This window comes from Penicillium manginii, assembly GCF_028828005.1.
Source record: "Penicillium manginii strain IBT 31320 chromosome Unknown utg000001l:1.0-3466041.0:1.0-3467806.0, whole genome shotgun sequence".
Classification (NCBI taxonomy): Eukaryota; Fungi; Ascomycota; class Eurotiomycetes; order Eurotiales; family Aspergillaceae; genus Penicillium; species Penicillium manginii.
In genome coordinates, this window is record NW_026643102.1 from 1,966,692 (window position 1) to 1,984,835 (window position 18,144).

Consider the following 18,144-nt stretch of genomic DNA (forward strand, 5'->3'; position numbering starts at 1 on the left):
CCGGGGCTCGAGACTCGTCGCGGCATGTATCTACCTGTCCACCAGCACCAACTGGAATTCGTCAATGGAACCGCTCTCTAACTACTGAGTACGTCGTACCAACTGGCGAACGCATTACTCGAGCAAACCCCGACCACTGCCAATCCCATCCCACCCAATCTCAAAGTATGCACGGGATTCGATACTCCTTCAAACTGTCTCAAGAATAATGAACCCAAAGTGGAGCAACAATTGGATACTCACGTACAGACACCGGAAAAAACTATTAACAGCTATTGGGCGCATGTCTAAGCATCCTTGCCCGGCGCATGAACCACAACTACTTTCCCCTCTTCAATTATTATTCAAAAAGACAAAGTACCATCCAAGGCAGTACCCCACCTACTCAGATCGAATGGCAAGGAAAGTAAATTGCAGCCCCGAACATCCCCTCCAATAGGGAGAAAGGGATCAAAGGTACCCTACTTACTTTGCACTTACTGGACCTAGCTACCCTAGCTCCGGATCCATGCAACATGTACATGTCTCATGCGGAGGCAGGGATGTGAACCTTGGTAATGGGATCCCCCGTTTCTGTACGGATGATCATGTAGTCGAGATGGGCCTAGACGGACTTTGTTCTCGAGGTGATCACCTCTGTACAATAACGCTCTATTTGGTTGGACCAGGCGAGAATTTCGATCTGGCGAGTTTTTGCCTCTAACTATGACTCCATGACGTGTTTTTACTACTTCGTACTTTGATGGCGGACGGGGCTTGCGGGTGGAGTGAGGCTGGGATCGGCGGGTGACAGCTTCGTTGGGTCCTCGCTTTCTTTCCTGGCTTTGCTATTTCAGTGTAAATAGGCGACCGAGGGAAGATAAAAGTGCCGTTTGACTCTTGCCTCTGTTTCCCAGTTCTTATGCCCTTGTCTGAATGGGACAGGGATGACATGGGATGGGTGGGGATGTCCTGTCCTCGAAGTATAAAACAACCTTGGAAACGGGCTGATCATTGATTATCCTTTACCTGTCTGGGGGCTACTTTTCTCGCCGCCGTAACTCGTTCGTACTTTCTTCATGCTAAAGCGGCCACCCTGTCGAAGTAGAAAAAGCAAAGGTCGATACGTCGCGATTTCTCACCCCTTGCTTGCCCCGCTACCTCTTGGCTTGAACGTACTTTTTCGAACAGTTTGCCTTGGTCGAAACATCCTCGCTCTTGTTTGCTAGCTCATTTCTTTTGATTATCAGTTTCTGATCCGCGTTTTCTAGTCTATGAATTTTCAAAGCGACTCTACCTCATACGGGTCAACAGCATATTCCCCCTATGAATCTATCTCACAAATCCCCCAGGTCCAAACCAATTCAATCGACAGCAAATTAGCAGGCAACCACGGGGCGAAAGTCTAAACCCTGAACTCCATCATCGAATCCACCCACGTAGGAGGCTATGGCTGATCCAAGCAAAAGTCCTCGGAAGCCCCGAGCCGTCAAAGGCAAGGTGCATCCTATCCCACCGGATGGAAGCTGGACATCACCGAGACCCCTCAAATCCCGACGTGATGGTGGGTTTCAGATCTATCGGAGTTTGTTCGTCTTCGCGGGTCCACATCCGTGATTCCGGATCGGGAGGGAGCAGACGCCCCGTCGATTGCCGACCCAGGCGTTTGCTAGACAAACATGCTCCCAACCTAGCGTGGCGTTGGAAAGTTGATAGGGCTAATTTGAGATCTGAACTGGACTGGGCCTAGGCCTTGGCCAACGCCTGGCATCCTTGGAAAAATCCCACATATAATGACGCTGTTCGCAGAAAGTCTCCTCTGCCGTCGCGATCTTTTTTTCTCTTCCTTGTCGATTTGTTGACATCGCTGCGGTCTCCTGGGTAAACAAATCCCCTACAGCTGTTGCTGTATATTGTCCCACAGTGTCTCGGAGCTGTTCAACCGTTTTTCCAAACCGTCCCCTCGCACCGGACCGGCTTCCGCCCCGTCCGCATGGTCCTTGCAGCCATCCTGCCTACACCCTGCGCTCTGCCTGCACTCTGCATCCTCGAGCCGGGTAGACGGGTCTCAGTCGTGGAAGAACACTGACTCACAAACCATCGTGCAGGACGGGACGGGCAGCGGGGCCGGCCCAGCGCGCAGAAACAGCATGGCCCGCTTCGATGCAGCGTGCATCTCGCTCGCATCATCTTCCCCGGGCCAACCACTATCGATCATCGTCAAGGGGAAAGTGACTCCGTAGTACACTTTGTCAAAAGCTACTCGAATGTAGCGAACGGGAAGGTAAGGAAGGGCCGGAGCTCACAGAAAGCAAAGCCCTTGAACAAAGAATCCACCCAAGTCCAAAGCTTCAGATCTGCTCACTTGCTACGCCAGCTGTACCCTTCTCTCCCTGCAAAACAGAAACACCCTCCTCTTTCTCTTTCTCCTCCAATGCCTCCATATTCTCCTCCCACCTCGGCACAGCAACTCGGTCTTCCCAGACAGACACAACAGCATCTCCCTTCCGACCCAATTGCACCTCGGCCATTTCTTCAGACGCAGCCTTACCCGCGTTCTCGGGGTCCGGACCGGACCCGGCCTCAAAGCCCGTAAACACAGACTGGACGTCAAGTGCCTTAGTAGCCTCCTCGTAGATCTTCGTAATGCGCTCCTTCAGCAGTTGACGCGATTCCTGCCCTCCATCTTGAATCTTCCCCGTCGAAGCCGAACCTGCCGCGGTGCCCCGCGATGGTTTCTTGACTACGCCGCCGCCACTGCGCTCTTCGAGACCGCGCGTGAGACCTTCTAGGATACCGAGGATGGTTCCGGCTCTCATGCCCAGCTGTGCGCCAACGGGGTATCCTGCATCAAAACCTTCTTGGACGTGTTCGCCCTTTGAAGCGGAGACGCCGTCGCGATAGCCTGCTGTGACGTGTTGGCGGCGGAGTGCGGGGGACTCGGATGGGTCGGCTGTGGGCCGTTGGAGCTGCGCGTGGGATGGTCTGGTGTCGATGGTTGTTCCTTCTGGTGGGGAAGAGCCGAAGATGTCGTCTAGAGAGTTGTCGACTTCTGGCGCGGGGTGGTCGGTTTGGGTGGAGGTCATTGTCGTTGCGGGTGAGGCGGGGGCGGAAGGAGAGCTGGAGTCGAGGGATGTTGGCATTGCAGGGAAAATCTAAGGGAAAGGGATCGCTGCAAGTTTTGCTCACTGGGAGGAATGTGGATGTGGGAGAGAGGTAGCTTGTACAAGGGAGGTGAAGTGGAAGTGGAGGGGTTCAAGAAAAAAGATGCGGGACCCACTCGAGGAGTATACGACAAAGTGTATAGTGTATAGTATAGTGTATAGTAGCAAAGAATTCGAGTTCTAGTAGTTAGTATAGCTGTACGAATTATAGTCATTGATTATGGCTACTTAATATCGCTAGTTTAGCTACTAGTAGTTAGTGTTCAGCTATAACCAGTGTATAGTGTTTTTGCATCTCCAAATAGCCCCCAACTCGGAGCAACGTCAGCCCACCTGGGCAGCGGTGCGAAATTCCTCCGACCTCACCCTCACCCACAAAGCATTCGAGTATTCAAGTGTTCACCTACCCACTGATTAAATTCCTCAGGCCCACAGTTATCAATTCTGCAGCTTCTCATCGCCATGTCAAGACGCGCCCTCCGCATTCTCACCTACATCACCGTCCCAACCCTCGCAACAAGCTATGGCGTCCACCTCGGTCTAAACCACTTGGAAGACAAATATCCCGCTCTCCCACCAGCTGCCGCTGGTAGTGCCGCCCTTAGCACGCCACAAAAGCCAAGCCAGCGCTGCGCATATACAGACATTTATGCGACGCGCATCCGCCTCGAAGCACTCGAAGCACTCATCCCCGAATCCGCGCTCGTGACAGATATCAATCAAAAGATCCTACTTGAAGAAGCCTGGGCCCGAGCTGTACTCTCTTCAAAGCCCCTCCGCATTGAATCTTCTATAATTGGACTTCTCACGTCCAGAACATCTGCGCCCGGCGACGTGGGGGAGAATGGGTTTAGTGCAGACCCGGAGACGGGGGCCCCACGCTCTCTTCTGCATGGGTTATTTACTGTTGAGAGGGAACCGGCGCAGCCTGGAGGGAGTAACGGATTGCTAGTTTTTTGGGGTATGGCTGATGGGCCGCGACTTTTCTTTGAAAGGATTGCTCGGTGGGGGTATCCGTGGCGGCTTATGTCTGGCGGACGGCATGAGATGAGTGTTTCGGAGCCGTTTGAGATTAAGGGCCAGGGGAGGTTTGTTGAGGTGAGATTTTCTGCTGCGCATGATTATGAGGTTGTCCCTGCAGAAGGTGAAAGACAGAAGATATTGCCTGAGTGGACGAATCGATTGCATAGGGGGTATGCCCGTGTCATATTGGATGCTGCGGCGAGGGAGGTGGAAGGTGGGTTGAAGAGAGTATAATCCTTCTTTAATATCGCTTTGCTTTGACTTATTATTAGACCTGGCATCTTTGTGCTTGTCCTTGGCTTATTCTGTTGACTTTATATCCATAGCTCAGCGCTGCATACTCTCTCCTCAATACAAATCATCTATACCATTTTATCTTTGAGAGCAGACCGAAGAATAAAACAGGACCAGAAAGCTAGAAAAAAAAAATCAGATCGAGAAGGCTTAGCAGACAATAAATTGCGTGTTTGGCGATATCTGGTTTCCCTCATTATCGTCAGTAACACTCTGCAGTTCTGTCTCTTCCAGCCCACGCCACGCCTGGACGTCTTCTTTGAATACGGATTCGGTTTCAAAGCTTCCCCCAGATGGTTGAAACCTTCGAAGTACTTCCCATAGTTCTTGGGAATACCTTGTAGAGTTGACTGGTATACTCCTCTGAAGTAGCTGCCCAAAAATCGTGCGGAATATCAGGTAAAAGTCCAGATCCGCGAGGCCAAAAATCTTCGCATTGAAGCGCAACGTCGACGGTCTCGGTATAACAGTCACGAGTTGGTTCTACCTACACCTGGTTTTCATAAAATTGCCGCAAGGAGTAAATAATTAGTGGATCCATAACAAGCATAGCTCCCAGCGAGAAAAGGTAAGATATGTGACGTTTCATAGAATGACTTGATCCAGTCAGAGAATGGGCTGCTAATGTGGCTGAATCACCACTTGGTTCTTGAAAAGATGAAGCATTGAATACCATTCTTTTGAAGATATACAAAACTCTATCACCGTGGCCTTGCATTTCTTATAATTATCCAAATATTTGATAAATACGCAGCTCATTGTGGAGATAGTAAACTTGAATTCTATACATCCCATTATCAATGATGTTTACCTTCACCCTTCCTATCCATGACCGGCTGTGACCGGGCTTCCGAGAGGATTAATCTTCAAGTTCTTGTCCAATGTCCTCATATTCAAAGGGTCGAGGCCCTTGACATGTCATTAAATCTGGTTGAGTCCAGTGTCCGCCCAAATGCCCAGGTTTCCACCAGCTTAAGAAATAGCTGTATTCTCAACAAAAATAGGACACACCCTTGTGCTAAGGTGACTTGAGATACCTAGGTACATTGTTTTACCCGGAAGAATATGAATACTAGTTTCTTCCCTCTCGAAGCCTCAGGCAAAGGCACTTGACCTCGGGAGTTCAAGTTCCTCTCACGTTCAGCTTCTCTTCTTCCACCTTTCCCCGGGGCCCACACCCACCTTCTAAGGTTCCCCTTACTATCTTACTACACATCTTCTCTTTACACATCCTCTTCAAGTTCCCCTCATCCGCTTGGGTGTTTTCTTCTCCTCATCCATACTTGAATGATGGGCATTTTTTCGGCTTGCGTGGTGGCTGCGTTTATCAGCTCAGCCATTGCAGCCCTCCAAAACTCATTCACCGAGCGTGCCAAAGGGCTGCAGACCTTCGTCTTTCGAGTACTGATGAGTCAATGAGCCAGGGCATAACAAAATTGGTTACCAGTGATATCACCACCGAGATCAAAATTTCAGTTTCTACAGCAATCCTCTACTCCGCCACTGACAATAATCCAACCGACTTCGGCTCTGTCGCCAATGGCACCCGGCTTTTGAAAAAGTCCCTGACAGATTATGCTAAAGCCTGCCCAGGATCCAAGGTTGCAGCCTTTGGACAGCTACAGTGAGACTTTCACACTGGGAACTAATGAATTTCTCTCCATCCCAGGGCGCCCAACTCACATCGAACAACTTCTGCAGAGTACTTGGCGAAAGCATCCGCTCATACTAAAATAAAAGCCATTCAAATCTCTTACGCACTTAACGTCTTTCTTTAAACAGACCCCAGCATCCATTCGTTTCCCTCATGACGAAACAAAGTCCCGAATCGCACCAGAGCTCTCAGAACACTAGCTCTTCGAGCCCGGTCGAAGATGTATCCGCCAGTCTCAAACTATTTGCCGTGAAGCTATCACACGATTCCATGGGCTATGGGGAATATTCGTGCTTTGTTCGATGAAATGAGGACTAGAAGCGCTCAATTCGCGACATTACTACCCGAAGCAACTTTTCCGGACCAGGTCTCTGAGGACGAAGTTATCTTGAGTGAAGCTGATATCAGGCCCTTTCTCTACCGTTCACTATGGGAAGCTGCTCAGAATGGAAAGCTGTGCAGTATAGTCCCCCCCATTGACTAATGGACAGACAAGGTTAACAACATCATGGTAGAAAGAGGTCTGTCATCGATTGCTATAAGCACCTCTAATTCAGACCTGGAGAGGCTCCGGAAGTTAAGACTCAATTTCAATACACCGATTCAATGGGCCTAAACCGGGTTTTGTATAGGGGTAGTGTGACGATTGAGCACACATCCGCCTACTGGGATACTCTACACGGTACCGCCAAGTCCGAGACCAGAACGGAGATTGGAAACTTCAATCCTCGCCAATTAAACTAAAGTCTACAATCAAGCGGCCAAAAATCCCATTCGCGATGGAAACTCATCCGGCCCTCAAGTCTCAATATACGTGATCTGACTGAACAACTTTAGACCCAGGCTCCTATTCCAGCCAAGCTCCGTAGGCGAAGAGGCCCAGATGTCTTCCCTAGACCTCCTCCTCATACCCAAGACTTTGCTCAAACTCGCCCTCTCTCTACCTCTCCCCCTCGGGATGCAACTGCCCCAGAAAATGCGAATCATACTGGAGACGCTGGTGGCAATACAATGGCTCGAACATGCAAATCCAACGTAACAAATTTGCGTCCAAGTCTGCTGCTACCATCGTAGTGAAGTCTAACCTGGCATGGTCGGCCATAAACCGTGCCGCTCACAACAGTCAGGTGTTTTTTGTAGCTATGACGCCGGATACCCGTTCTGTTATGTGGGCCATACCGCGACGGTGCACCTCCATTCATGAACGGAACTGTGTACATGAAGTATGTCCAGAGCTAAGGGGAAGAGGTCGTTCATTTCGTTATTGAGCGATACCATAGTATCAGCAGCAATGACGGCAGTACCGGTAGCTGATCAACTGCGACGGACTCAGTTTTGCCGTCGTCTACTGTAAAGTTGAATAGTGTGCCTGGCTTAAGTCGATGGCGGGATTTGCCTTAATTGCTGGTGCATGCTTTTATCTCTGCTTCGGTGGATGATTTACTTTTTGCTTTAAGTCTAACATTTCTCACTGCTTGTGTAGTACAGCTCGTGTTGTTAAATTTAATGGTACTCCCCCAGGTACCTTTGCTTTGGCAGTTAGTTTTTGTGATTGCACAATTCAAATTATAGTTACTAGGCCACAGCACTAGGCCACAGGCATATTGCACTTCCAAGTCCGACGTCTCCTTTCGATTACCCCGGACGCCAGTGGTAAATTGAATTGTCTTTTATCTAAATAATCCCCAGGAATCAAATCCGAGCCAAAAATTAGCTGGATATCCTGTTTCATATACAGTCACAGGCATGTCCAGGTGGCTACTAAACATAGTACTACTAATAAGCCAACACGAGTGGGATCTCTCCCTCTGAAACCACAAAGGTAATACAAGTACTAACTACTAGTCCATCGTCACTAATCAAACACAAGCCGCCCCATGATCAACAACACTATACGCCGCAAATCCATTATAAGGATAACAAACCTCCCAGCCGGAGGTAATACTAGCAATCAGAGTCTCAGCCGTACAATTCGACGAGCTAAACATGCAAAAGTCCTTCCCGTCGTCTCCATCAAGACTCGTCTTAAAAGAGAGACTCTTCGGCACAGATCCGTCGTTCGTGTCTGCAGCTGAAAACGCTTCGCAGACGCGGCCGTAGCGGGCTGAGCGTGTGTAGATGCTTAGATTGATGTTTGAGCTGTTCGGGTCGCAGGTTGGTACTGCTGCGTTGAAGAGGCGGAGTTGCCACTAGATCGAAAGAGGATATTAGAATGGGATGAATGGGGGGGTTGATTGGAGATTGTTGTGTTTGAAGAGGATTGGCTCGAGATATTGGGACTGACGCTTGTGTATGCTTGGATAGCGGCTGTTCCGCGCTCTTTCAAGGATGAACCTGGGCGGGCTGAAGCGGTCGCGCCCAGGGCGACGAGAATAGGTAGAGAGAGACGCATAGCGAAGGAAGTAATTAATTAATCAATTAGTTGGTGGGAAAGTAGGACGAAAATTAAGGCGTGGGCCGAAGTACAAGTCCAGCTAGCGGGGGAGAAGACGGATGCGAAGCCTTTATAGTATGTAACGTACGTCGATCTGACAAAGGGGAGGTCGTTAGCGCCGCACAATGCCAGAGGTAGGCCTGATTCTAGACACTCTCGACCTGCACGATTCAGCTGTTGTAAGTGGGTGCAAGCCCTGGGCGCGTCCGGGAAAATCTGCAGCTAGTTGGAGGGGTCTGCTTGGCGCGGGAATTCACTGTGGCGAGACGAGGCTGATTGATGGGTCTCATAGGGTATGTTTCATGCGATGAGATCTAGTGCCATCTATGAGGGGACGGGCCGGGCACCTTCCAATCCGATCTTGGGGCCAGGATTGACCCGGGGGGTGTGAGGACAAGAGATGGGATGGATGTGGGTGATGACTCGGAGGATGCTTGGTGGTTTTCGGATTCAGGAACATGGCGAATAGGCGAATTCCAGGGTTGTGGGGAGACAGTGCAGACACGAGCTGAGTCTGCAGGGTCCTTCAGGGGTTGCTTGGTATTTATTATGTACTGGTACTAGTAGTATCTAGGTCAGATCGGTCTCGATTAGAAGTTCTAGGGGTAAGATAAATTATATCCGTAACACAAAGAACTGCCGCGCTACGTTGTAGAAATCCCTGGAGAGGTAGGACATAATTGGATTAATTTTGATCAATCTATTGGTATTCGTATATTGCCCTTTTCTTTGGGCTTGAGCGATATGTATTGTGTATATCCCCGCTACTCCCGCTGCGTGCTGGGCATCAGCCGCCACGCTCGGAGAGGCAGGTTTTGGAGCTTGGTGGCGGCCGGCTTGATGAACATGACAAAAGTGATCGTGCCAATCAGCACGCATAACATGTTGGTCATGTAGTAGCCGTCCCGACCGACCTCGCAGGTTCCGCCGCCGTTTACACAGCGGTTCTTCTCTGGCTCCAAGGCGCAAGAGAATGGTGAGGTGATAAGTGCACCCTTCAGCAAATCGGCGGCTGGGGGTGTGCTGGGGGGAAGACAGGTCGCTTCGGTGAAGAAGTCAACCAGCTTGAGGACGAAGAAGCGGGGGAAAGTTCCGCCCAAATTGCATACTCTGGAGAATTGTTAATATGCGGTCAGACGAAGAGAAAGAGGAGGAAAACTCACGTTGCGAGGAGGGTCATGTAAGTTCCACCAATCGCGGGGTCTGCAACACGAGCGTGGAAGGCCGAGATGGCGACGAACATGACCGTGTTCATAAATGTTGAAATCACATGTTCAAAGATGACGGTCATGAGATACCAGAATGGAACCGTTGGTCCGCTGGGGTAAATCATCACGGTGAATTGGGCGATTACGGCAGCGGACAGTCGGCCAACGAAGGCCCAGCCCCAGAGCCGCATGGCACCATACTGAGTGGACCATTTACCGGCATAGTAGCCAAGCATGATCTCAAATGGGAAGTCAATCAAGACAACCAATGCCATGTTGTCCTGGCCGAAACCCTTGTCCAGCAATTTGAGGCTGGTCACGCCGTCATTGGCCTGGAAGCCGATCTTGGCAATGAGATGGATGATAATGATCGTTTGGATATTTCGGAGCTTCAGCACACTCCACATGCTCTTGTACACATCCATAATGGTGTCGCGCTCCCGTGTATGGTCCTCCTTCTTGAGGAATGCCAGTCCGAGGGTCACAATCAGATAGGCCCAGCCCCAGAAGGTCAAGTATCCACCCAATGAAAGAAGTCCCTCATCGCCGGGGACATCCCGGAACCAGCGATTGGCGAAATCCTTGGAGTTGAAAGCGAGGAAGACAGTGTACGAGAGGAAGTGGCCGGCGGTCAAGCCGACGGTTTGCGCGGTCGAGGCGTAGGAGATGTTGGGTGGAGACATGAGGGTAATGGCCCATCCATCGACAGCAATATCCTGCGTAGCGCAGAATAAGACCAGCATAAACCACCAATATGTGAAATTCCAGACTCCGGCCCCGCCATTGGCTCCGGCCTCCTCCATCATCGCCCCAATGTGGCGGCCCAAATAAATCATCGCCAGACCAGCAATCACCTGAACGGGTGTGATCCAGCTCTTGCGCCGGCCAAATGTCGGGCTCCACACGGCATCAACAATAGGACTCCAGAAGAGTTTGAGGGAATATGGATAAGAGGCGAGAGAGAAAACGCCGATTTGACCGTAGGAGAGGTATGGTTTGAGGAGGAAAGGTACGGAGCCGGTGGCTAGGCCCATGGGAACGCCCTGTAGGAAGTAGAGCACGCAGAGGAGGAGGAAGTTGCGCTGATCGCTTGGCGGGAGGTTGTGGAAGCTGGTGGTGGTCATGACGGGAGTTTGAGGGACGACGGGGGGGTTCGTTATCGAGGGAAAATTGGGGACTGGCCATCACGCGAGAGGTTCGTTCGGTGGAGGATTCGGTGGATGGGGTGTCGCGCTTGCGCATTTCGATGTTGCCGTTCATGGCGCCGTTCGCATGGCCGTTATGGCCGGTTGCTACTTTCAAACTCGGTTTGGAGCGGCGTCTGGAGAGGGTGTTGTTCTTGCGTGTCATTGATTATGCGTGGATGTAGTTGGGAGATGCGATGTTGCTGTGATGAAGGTGAAGGTGAAGTGGGAGAAGGAGAGTCGGAGTGGAGTTATTTGGTTGCCGAGGGCTGTGCAGATAGTCAAGTAAAAATAGGGAGTGGTTCGCGTCGGTTGGAACCGCGTCAAGGGAGATCAGGAAGATGAACGAATGGACAATGCATGGAGGCGTGGGGAATAAAGAGTGTACACGGTGGTATGCAGGGAGTTGCTGATGTTAAAAATGTGGAGAGGCAAGCTGGCCTCTTTCAGGGACGGAGAGAGCGGAGTGGCCGAGGGGTACCGGGGCCTAACTTCCATTGATAATCATGCATTTTTTTGAGGTCCCACTCCTATCCCACTAGAGTGTGGAGACTGCTTATCGAACCCAAATGATTGGGGTCCAAGTCACACAGAGTGAGATCATCCATCGACGCGCCTGATGGGACAGTGGAGGTGGTATAAATTGAGGCTCGGGTTGATCACACTTGATACAGTCAACATGGGATTAAATGGGCTGGTCTAGGACAGTTTCAGGGCATTACTATAATACTACGCTAATAGGTAGACCTGCAACATGTTGTATTTGAATTTCGATAGATTGATTTTGGGAAATTACCACCCCATGTGAAGTATAACCCTCTTAACCACCCGAAACTCCGACGGTCAGATCTCCATTACCGTGCGCTGCTGCCATGCCTGTCGTTTCAAGTTGATCACAGTGGTCAGTCTATGATCATTCTTACAAACGCATGTCAAAAAGGATCTAACGCTCGTACCTGCAATTGCGCACGCATCACCTCCGCAAGCGGGACAGTGATCCAGCACCCACACGACAGCAGCGGCCACGTCCCAACAATAAGACGCAGTTGAGTCCTTATCATTCCACGCGAAGCCTCGGACAACGGTCCCGTGAGATCGGTACATAATTACACCTCCATAGTTCGCGGATTCAACGGAGCCACCGACCGTGCCAGGTGTACCATCCCAATTGGGCAAACATCGAGGCTCATAGAGAGGATGGAGAGTTGATTTATTCTCTGGGAAAAAAAAGACTGTTATACTTGGTGTAGCCTTGACAAAGTAAAGATACCTTGAGCACTCTGCTCCTCAATGGAAAAGTTCTATATCCGTTTTAGAATGGTATTATCTACATAGAAGCTCACTATCTGAAATCATATACCGTAGTATTAATGTAATTAGCTTCAACTAGGGTCGCAGTGCTTTAGCTCATAGCGAGTAGGGGGGAGGAGGCAAATAATGCCCAAAAAAGGGCGTTTTGGGCCATGTTGTCTAAACATAAGAAGACGAATTCAAATGACGACTGAAACTCGAAGAGGAAATTTGATCACAGCTTGTTGGCTTTTAGGGTGTTTAGTAGCAAATGACAACCAATCGATGTAGAACTTGAAGGCCTCCAGGGCTGGTGATGATTGCATCTTTAGAGTACCTTAAAGACAATGATTTCTCTGCAATTTGCGGCCATCATGTGGCCTCTTTTAATAACCAGCACTTAGTATTACAAAAAATTTGATATTTCCCGTTGATTCATCAATTTGAACCACGCTACTTTATACCTAGGTAACCTTGGAAATCGCCGACCATTGCCGTCATCTGTGGAACTACGATCAAATTTAAATACACCCACAATCGTGTCAATACAGATAGATGTTCTTTAAGTACTGATCTTTTACCTAGTCAACTTATAGCTAAACATTCCTCAATTTACGGGTTGTAACTGAAGGTCATTGGTTTATTGAGTCAATGCAAGCCCTTATATCGCGCCGTGCATGTTATAGTACTTTGCCGAATCGTCATACCCTTTATTAGAAACTAACTTCTCATCCAAAGCAGAGAACATAGGCTAATTCAATGTTACTTATGATTAGAAGCCCAAAGTGACACGTGTAAAGTCTCCCAATATTGCCCGTATCCGTGGCCAACAGGGCATCAAGCATTTGACAATTCACTGCCAACTGAACAGGCATTCCTCGGCAATAATGAGTTTTACAGCATGTGGTGATTTGGAACTACGTATTATCAATGAAAGCATCAAACCGGAGAAAGGGATAGACCCGAAAGATATACGGCATTGAATCTCCGTCTGTGGTGAGCCAGATAAATCAACGGAATGATTGAACTCCAAGTGATGAAGAAGAACCAAAAAGAGAAATGCGAAGTAAGGAATCTTGTGACACCCATGAACACCTCAAGTCATCCACTGACAAACTACTAGCAGTCAACACTCAGTGGAACCTGGAGGAGAGACAAAAGAACACAGAAAACGTGCCGAGTCTGCATTGCCATTAGAGAAGCACAGTTGTCTGAGCTAATTTACTGGTAAAATTGGGCAATAGGAAAAATATAGGCGAGAAAAATAGTTGATTGGATTTGGAAGATAAAAAAGATTTCTGTTCACTGTCATCCCATGGCGTGTATTCAACTAGCAGCAACTAAGGATCATAACCATGAAATAGTAGTGGAATCATGGTGACAATGAGGCACCGGCGCCGTCTTCCACCTAGGCGATGTTTTCTCATCCTCCAAGCTAACTACAGGCTTCAAGATATCAAAAATTCCCTTATCCCCTTTAAAGGAAACTGGCCTCAAAAATGTCAGGGAATACCCTCTTCCAGCCATCTACTGCAACTTGCAGAAGCTCGAAAACAAACATAGAAGGGTCCATTGGTGCCCATTGAAACTTTTTGTAGACTTAATCGACAACTTCAGGATTGTAAAGGCTAATTTCTGGTTTTAGAGGATAAGCTGTAGCCACTGTAAGTAAGGCAAAAATATGGTAAGAGCCTTCGTTTTAGGTATGATCGTAGATTGCTATTAAAGCACTAAGGGCACTAATCAAATTAGTTATTATATCCAGAATAGGGAATACAGGTAAAATACTTTAACTGTCCGTATAACTTATCAATTTTACTATAATATAGGATACTCCTAATACTATATCTCCAGTCTGTTGCTATCCAGGCCAGTTATAGAAGGATCAATATATACAATACCTTTGTCTCTTTTTCCTATGAGTTTAAGAAGATTAGATAGACTATAACTATTTTTTACTATTATACTTAGTTAGTACCCCTAGATAAAAATATCAGTATTATCAATTAAGTAAAGAAACTTTACTAAATTATTATCTTTTATAAAGTTAATATTAATTATCTAGATTCTATTATTTAAAGTAGTCTAAAAAGACTTTTTAGATAAGTACTATTTTTTAATAAAAAGAACAGAATAAAAGAAAGAAAATATATATTAAGATTATAGAGTTAGCTATAGTTTACCTGAATAATATTAGTACTTAGTATAGTAAGTATATTATCTATAACTAGTCTAGTAATAATATAAACTAATTCTATAATCTTTATTCTAAAAAGTAGTCTACTATTACTTTAGAGTTAAGAGAGTAGTATAGAAAGAGTTATAATTATATAAGACTAAAGCTTATAGTTTATAAGTAGATACTTAGATAAATATTTCCTTATTTATATCTAATACTATCTATTAAGTATATAGCTAATATTTCTACAAAACTCTAGCCTAATATTCATTATTTCCAATTCATTTATACTAAAGTATTAAATATATTAGCTGATAAGATTATAAGTATCTTTCAGCGTCTCATATAGCGTATCAGGATCTAAACTAATTACTTAGAGAACTAGATCTGAATTAGAAGATCCGTAAAGCTAATACCAGACTCCTAGTGTCTTAGTGGGATAATTTACCGTGGTTCAGGCTCAAAGAGATATTCCGGAAGCTCCCTTTTCAAAATCAACTTTGAAAAATTCCTTCATTTTCCCGGCATCGACGATTGCTTTTATGTTCATTCTATTCCACTGGAATAACCCAACTGTGCTAAGCCAGAAAGCAGTATGATCGGTATTGATTCTCACTTGGCGATTATTATCTTTTCCATCCCTTTCTTCAAGTATTTCATTGGCAACAATACCACACAGGGCATGTAGAGCAGCTGCAACTGCAGTGGCCTTGATCGGACCGGGAGTGATGGGGTCTGAACCTCCTTCAGAGGTCATAGTACTCAGAGAATCCTGGGACTGAGTGAAGCCAGGGGTAGATTTGGCAATGAGAGACAATATACAGCGGGAATCGGTAGGAATATCCATATACTCCTCGTTCATGAAGGACCCGGGACCATAGGTTTCGAAACTGGGGATTGTTTGATGCATTGAGAGTGCTGATAGAACTAGATATTATTTCAAGAGACAGGATGCTGGGTCATGGGACGTATTCTTATAGGGCAATTTGATACTGGTGTGACCATATGCAACTTGTTTGCGATTACCCGAAAAACCTTCCATGTGGGGTCAAAACCCCCTTGTTCTCATTTTTCCTGAACAGGAAACATAGGATTTTCCTAATTCCACTCCTGTAGCAGGGAGTGATGTGGGAAGTATTGCAATATTTCCCATTCTTCAATTCCAGATTTTTGAAATTCGGTTTCGATCCCTCACGTTGAAAACTTCCAGCCATACTGTGAGCTTCCCAGAAAATACTGCCAGCAATGGTATTACCACCCCGTATGAGAGATCATAACAAATCTAAACAACATGTCATTTCCTGTCACATTTGGAAGTCATTAGAGCTTTTGCCAGTGCTATTATGCGGAATAGATGACGAGTTACCATTTTTGGTATATTTCATAATGCGGATTATTATAAGACCAAACTAACCCCACAAGAATCTTCGGGATTTATTGGTTATTGGGGAGGGTGGAGGCTTAGCATTCAAGTCATAGGAAAGCCCCGCCCAATGATCGGCATTTTGATCTCCACATCATCACGATCCTCGCGAGTGTATTATCAGAATGGGAAATATGTGGCAAATGTTTGTAAAAAGGCATCGTAGCTGCTAGTCACTTTGAATCTGAGAGCGGGGGAGCTTAAATGTGGTGATTGACATTCACTTAAAATTGCAAAAAGCAAAATTTACCGAATATAGTAGGAAGGAATGGAATTTGGTCCCGTTCATTGAAAACCCGCCTTGGCCAGTCCTCCCAAAAAACACCACTGTTTTGAAGAACATTTCTTTAAATCGATTGCGAACTAGACGTCTTCTGAGTCGGTCATACAAATGAGGGAGCCTCAACAACCTCTCAGAAACACAACAGGTCTTGTAATTCGCTGGAAAAACCTTATATTCGAATACTGCCAGCACAATTCAATAAATTCTATTTAATGGTCCATCCACAGCATTCGAGAGACTACCCAAGAGTCGTGCCCGTGGGCGCTTCGTGAAAGTATATCATGTAGTCAGCAGGCGAGTCAGTAGTGCTAGGTCTATGAGCTGCAGAGGCATGGGGATCCGCGAGCTTAGCCCGATCAAACCTCTGAAGCATACGAGTAATGAGGTACCCCGCTTCGGCAAGTGCGGATTGTTGCCCAAGGCATATGCGAGGTCCGCCGCTGAAAGAGAGGTATGCCCAAGTGGACTTTTGATCGGCCCAGCGATCGGGGTCAAAGTTGTTGGCGTCTGGCCCCCAGAACTCGCGCAGAGTGTGGGTTATATGGGCGTAGAAGATAACGACCTGCCCTTCCTTAAGGAAAATTGGCGATTGCTCATCCGATCCTCCGCCTAGAGGCAATTTTGTGTCTTGCGTCGCTTTGCGGCTATTGATAGCAATGGGAGGGTAGAGCCGAAGAACCTCTTTCATAACAAATTGAAGATATCTGCATGAATTCAATCTCTCAAAAGTAATTTGATTGGCTTGGTCATCAGACCCGACGTGTGTGATGATATGCGACCGCAGTTTGTTGTAAATTTCTGGATGCTTCGCCAGCAGCCAGAATGTCCAGCTCATAAGACTCGTTGTAGTGTCACGGCTGGCTATCAGAATATTTAACAACTGGTTCCTCAGCTCGGTTGGATCTTCCGTCTTCTTGAATAAAGCGTTCAAAAAGCCGGAGTCCTGCTTGGATTCCAGCTCACGGTTTTCTTGTTGTCGCGTTCTCTGTACATCGCCCTCGATACAGAGATTTATGAACCGATGGATGTCCTTGATATTTTTTTTTTGAAAGCTCTTCGGATTATGCAGCCAGTATAAGTCTAGCAGACTGAAGCGCTTCTGTAGATGCTGTGTTGCTTCATCGAGGTTCTTAGCCAGATCTTGCGATGTGAAAGATTTGGTAGGTTTTGCGCTCAAAATTTGCAGTGAAGAGGAAGACTGCGAGTGTACAGTTGTTTTGAAGAGGAGCTCGGTAGAAAACTCGAGCGTAAACTGAAACAGCATCTGAGTAATATTAACCGGATTTGTCCAACCATCTTTATTATTTGGCAGTTGCCGAAACAAGTTTTGCGTATGCTTCTCCTCCAATTCAACGTCAACCATTTGAGCCCTCACAAACAGAGGGCGCAGCATTGCTCTATTGTGTTCCCTAAGAGATATTAGCCGGACCATAATTAATCTCAACAGCTGTCAGGCATTTTTCACCTACCAGGTCTTGCCATCGGTTGCCGAGATTCCATTTCCTATCAATGGGAAAAGCACCCCACGGCGCATTTTCCCCAATTCAAAGTCACCAAATTGAGTGACCATCATCGCTTGGATGTTTTTTGGCTCGACAGTGTGGATGATTGTCGACCCTAAAATGCTTGTTTCAAAGGTCCGCCGCTTTTCCTCAAGAAACATTGCTCTGAGGTTTTGCAGAAGGTGCCCATTTCCATCCCCCTTTACTAGGTGCAGCAACTGGCCCAGGCCTAAAGGAAAACGGTTCTTGCGCAAATGTGTCTGCTGGCAGCCAAGATATTTTGCCTTTTGATGTCTAGCCGTGACCTTCAAGTACTCGTATAATCCGTAGCAAAACGAAATGGATACTAAAGAGGTAACGAGGATATACATCGTATATATCGGCGATAGTACTACTAGTACTAGTCATAGGTTAGTAGTAATGGCAATAGAGTTGAACCTGGGAGGGCAAAGGCATCATTGACAAGACGCGGTGAAGCCGGGTGAATCGGAGCTTCCAGCATAGGAGATAGAGCATCCTTATAAGTT

The 18,144-nt window shown here is 47.3% G+C and overlaps 8 protein-coding genes across 8 annotated transcripts; 2 read left to right on the forward strand and 6 right to left on the reverse strand.

Annotated features, from left to right (window-relative positions):
* Positions 1-2,330: 2,330 nt before the first annotated feature.
* N7533_000703 (Yae1 family protein) lies at positions 2,331-3,122 on the reverse strand (the record flags this gene model as incomplete). The annotated part of the gene is made up of 1 exon (XM_057097353.1): positions 2,331-3,122. The coding sequence occupies one exon, from the start codon at positions 3,120-3,122 to the stop codon at positions 2,331-2,333; it is 792 nt and encodes a 263-aa protein (XP_056965846.1).
* Positions 3,123-3,605: 483 nt separating this feature from the next.
* N7533_000704 (uncharacterized protein) lies at positions 3,606-4,400 on the forward strand (the record flags this gene model as incomplete). The annotated part of the gene is made up of 1 exon (XM_057097354.1): positions 3,606-4,400. The coding sequence occupies one exon, from the start codon at positions 3,606-3,608 to the stop codon at positions 4,398-4,400; it is 795 nt and encodes a 264-aa protein (XP_056965847.1).
* Positions 4,401-5,875: 1,475 nt separating this feature from the next.
* N7533_000705 (uncharacterized protein) lies at positions 5,876-6,088 on the forward strand (the record flags this gene model as incomplete). The annotated part of the gene is made up of 1 exon (XM_057097355.1): positions 5,876-6,088. One exon carries the CDS (start codon positions 5,876-5,878, stop codon positions 6,086-6,088), a length of 213 nt encoding a protein of 70 aa, XP_056965848.1.
* A 1,885-nt stretch (positions 6,089-7,973) lies between these two features.
* N7533_000706 (uncharacterized protein) lies at positions 7,974-8,506 on the reverse strand (the record flags this gene model as incomplete). The annotated part of the gene is made up of 2 exons (XM_057097356.1): positions 7,974-8,303; positions 8,399-8,506. The coding sequence occupies 2 exons, from the start codon at positions 8,504-8,506 to the stop codon at positions 7,974-7,976; spliced, it is 438 nt and encodes a 145-aa protein (XP_056965849.1).
* An 806-nt stretch (positions 8,507-9,312) lies between these two features.
* Positions 9,313-11,106, reverse strand: N7533_000707 (SD08430p; the record flags this gene model as incomplete). The annotated part of the gene is made up of 3 exons (XM_057097357.1): positions 9,313-9,658; positions 9,712-10,780; positions 10,818-11,106. 3 exons carry the CDS (start codon positions 11,104-11,106, stop codon positions 9,313-9,315), a joined length of 1,704 nt encoding a protein of 567 aa, XP_056965850.1.
* Positions 11,107-13,577: 2,471 nt separating this feature from the next.
* Positions 13,578-13,803, reverse strand: N7533_000708 (uncharacterized protein; the record flags this gene model as incomplete). Its single annotated transcript, XM_057097358.1, is given in 2 exon segments — positions 13,578-13,705; positions 13,719-13,803. 2 exon segments carry the CDS (start codon positions 13,801-13,803, stop codon positions 13,578-13,580), a joined length of 213 nt encoding a protein of 70 aa, XP_056965851.1.
* A 1,066-nt stretch (positions 13,804-14,869) lies between these two features.
* Positions 14,870-15,319, reverse strand: N7533_000709 (uncharacterized protein; the record flags this gene model as incomplete). Its single annotated transcript, XM_057097359.1, has 1 exon — positions 14,870-15,319. The coding sequence occupies one exon, from the start codon at positions 15,317-15,319 to the stop codon at positions 14,870-14,872; it is 450 nt and encodes a 149-aa protein (XP_056965852.1).
* A 1,034-nt stretch (positions 15,320-16,353) lies between these two features.
* N7533_000710 (cytochrome P450) lies at positions 16,354-17,778 on the reverse strand (the record flags this gene model as incomplete). Its single annotated transcript, XM_057097360.1, has 2 exons — positions 16,354-17,524; positions 17,585-17,778. 2 exons carry the CDS (start codon positions 17,776-17,778, stop codon positions 16,354-16,356), a joined length of 1,365 nt encoding a protein of 454 aa, XP_056965853.1.
* Between the last annotated feature and the right edge of the window lie 366 nt (positions 17,779-18,144).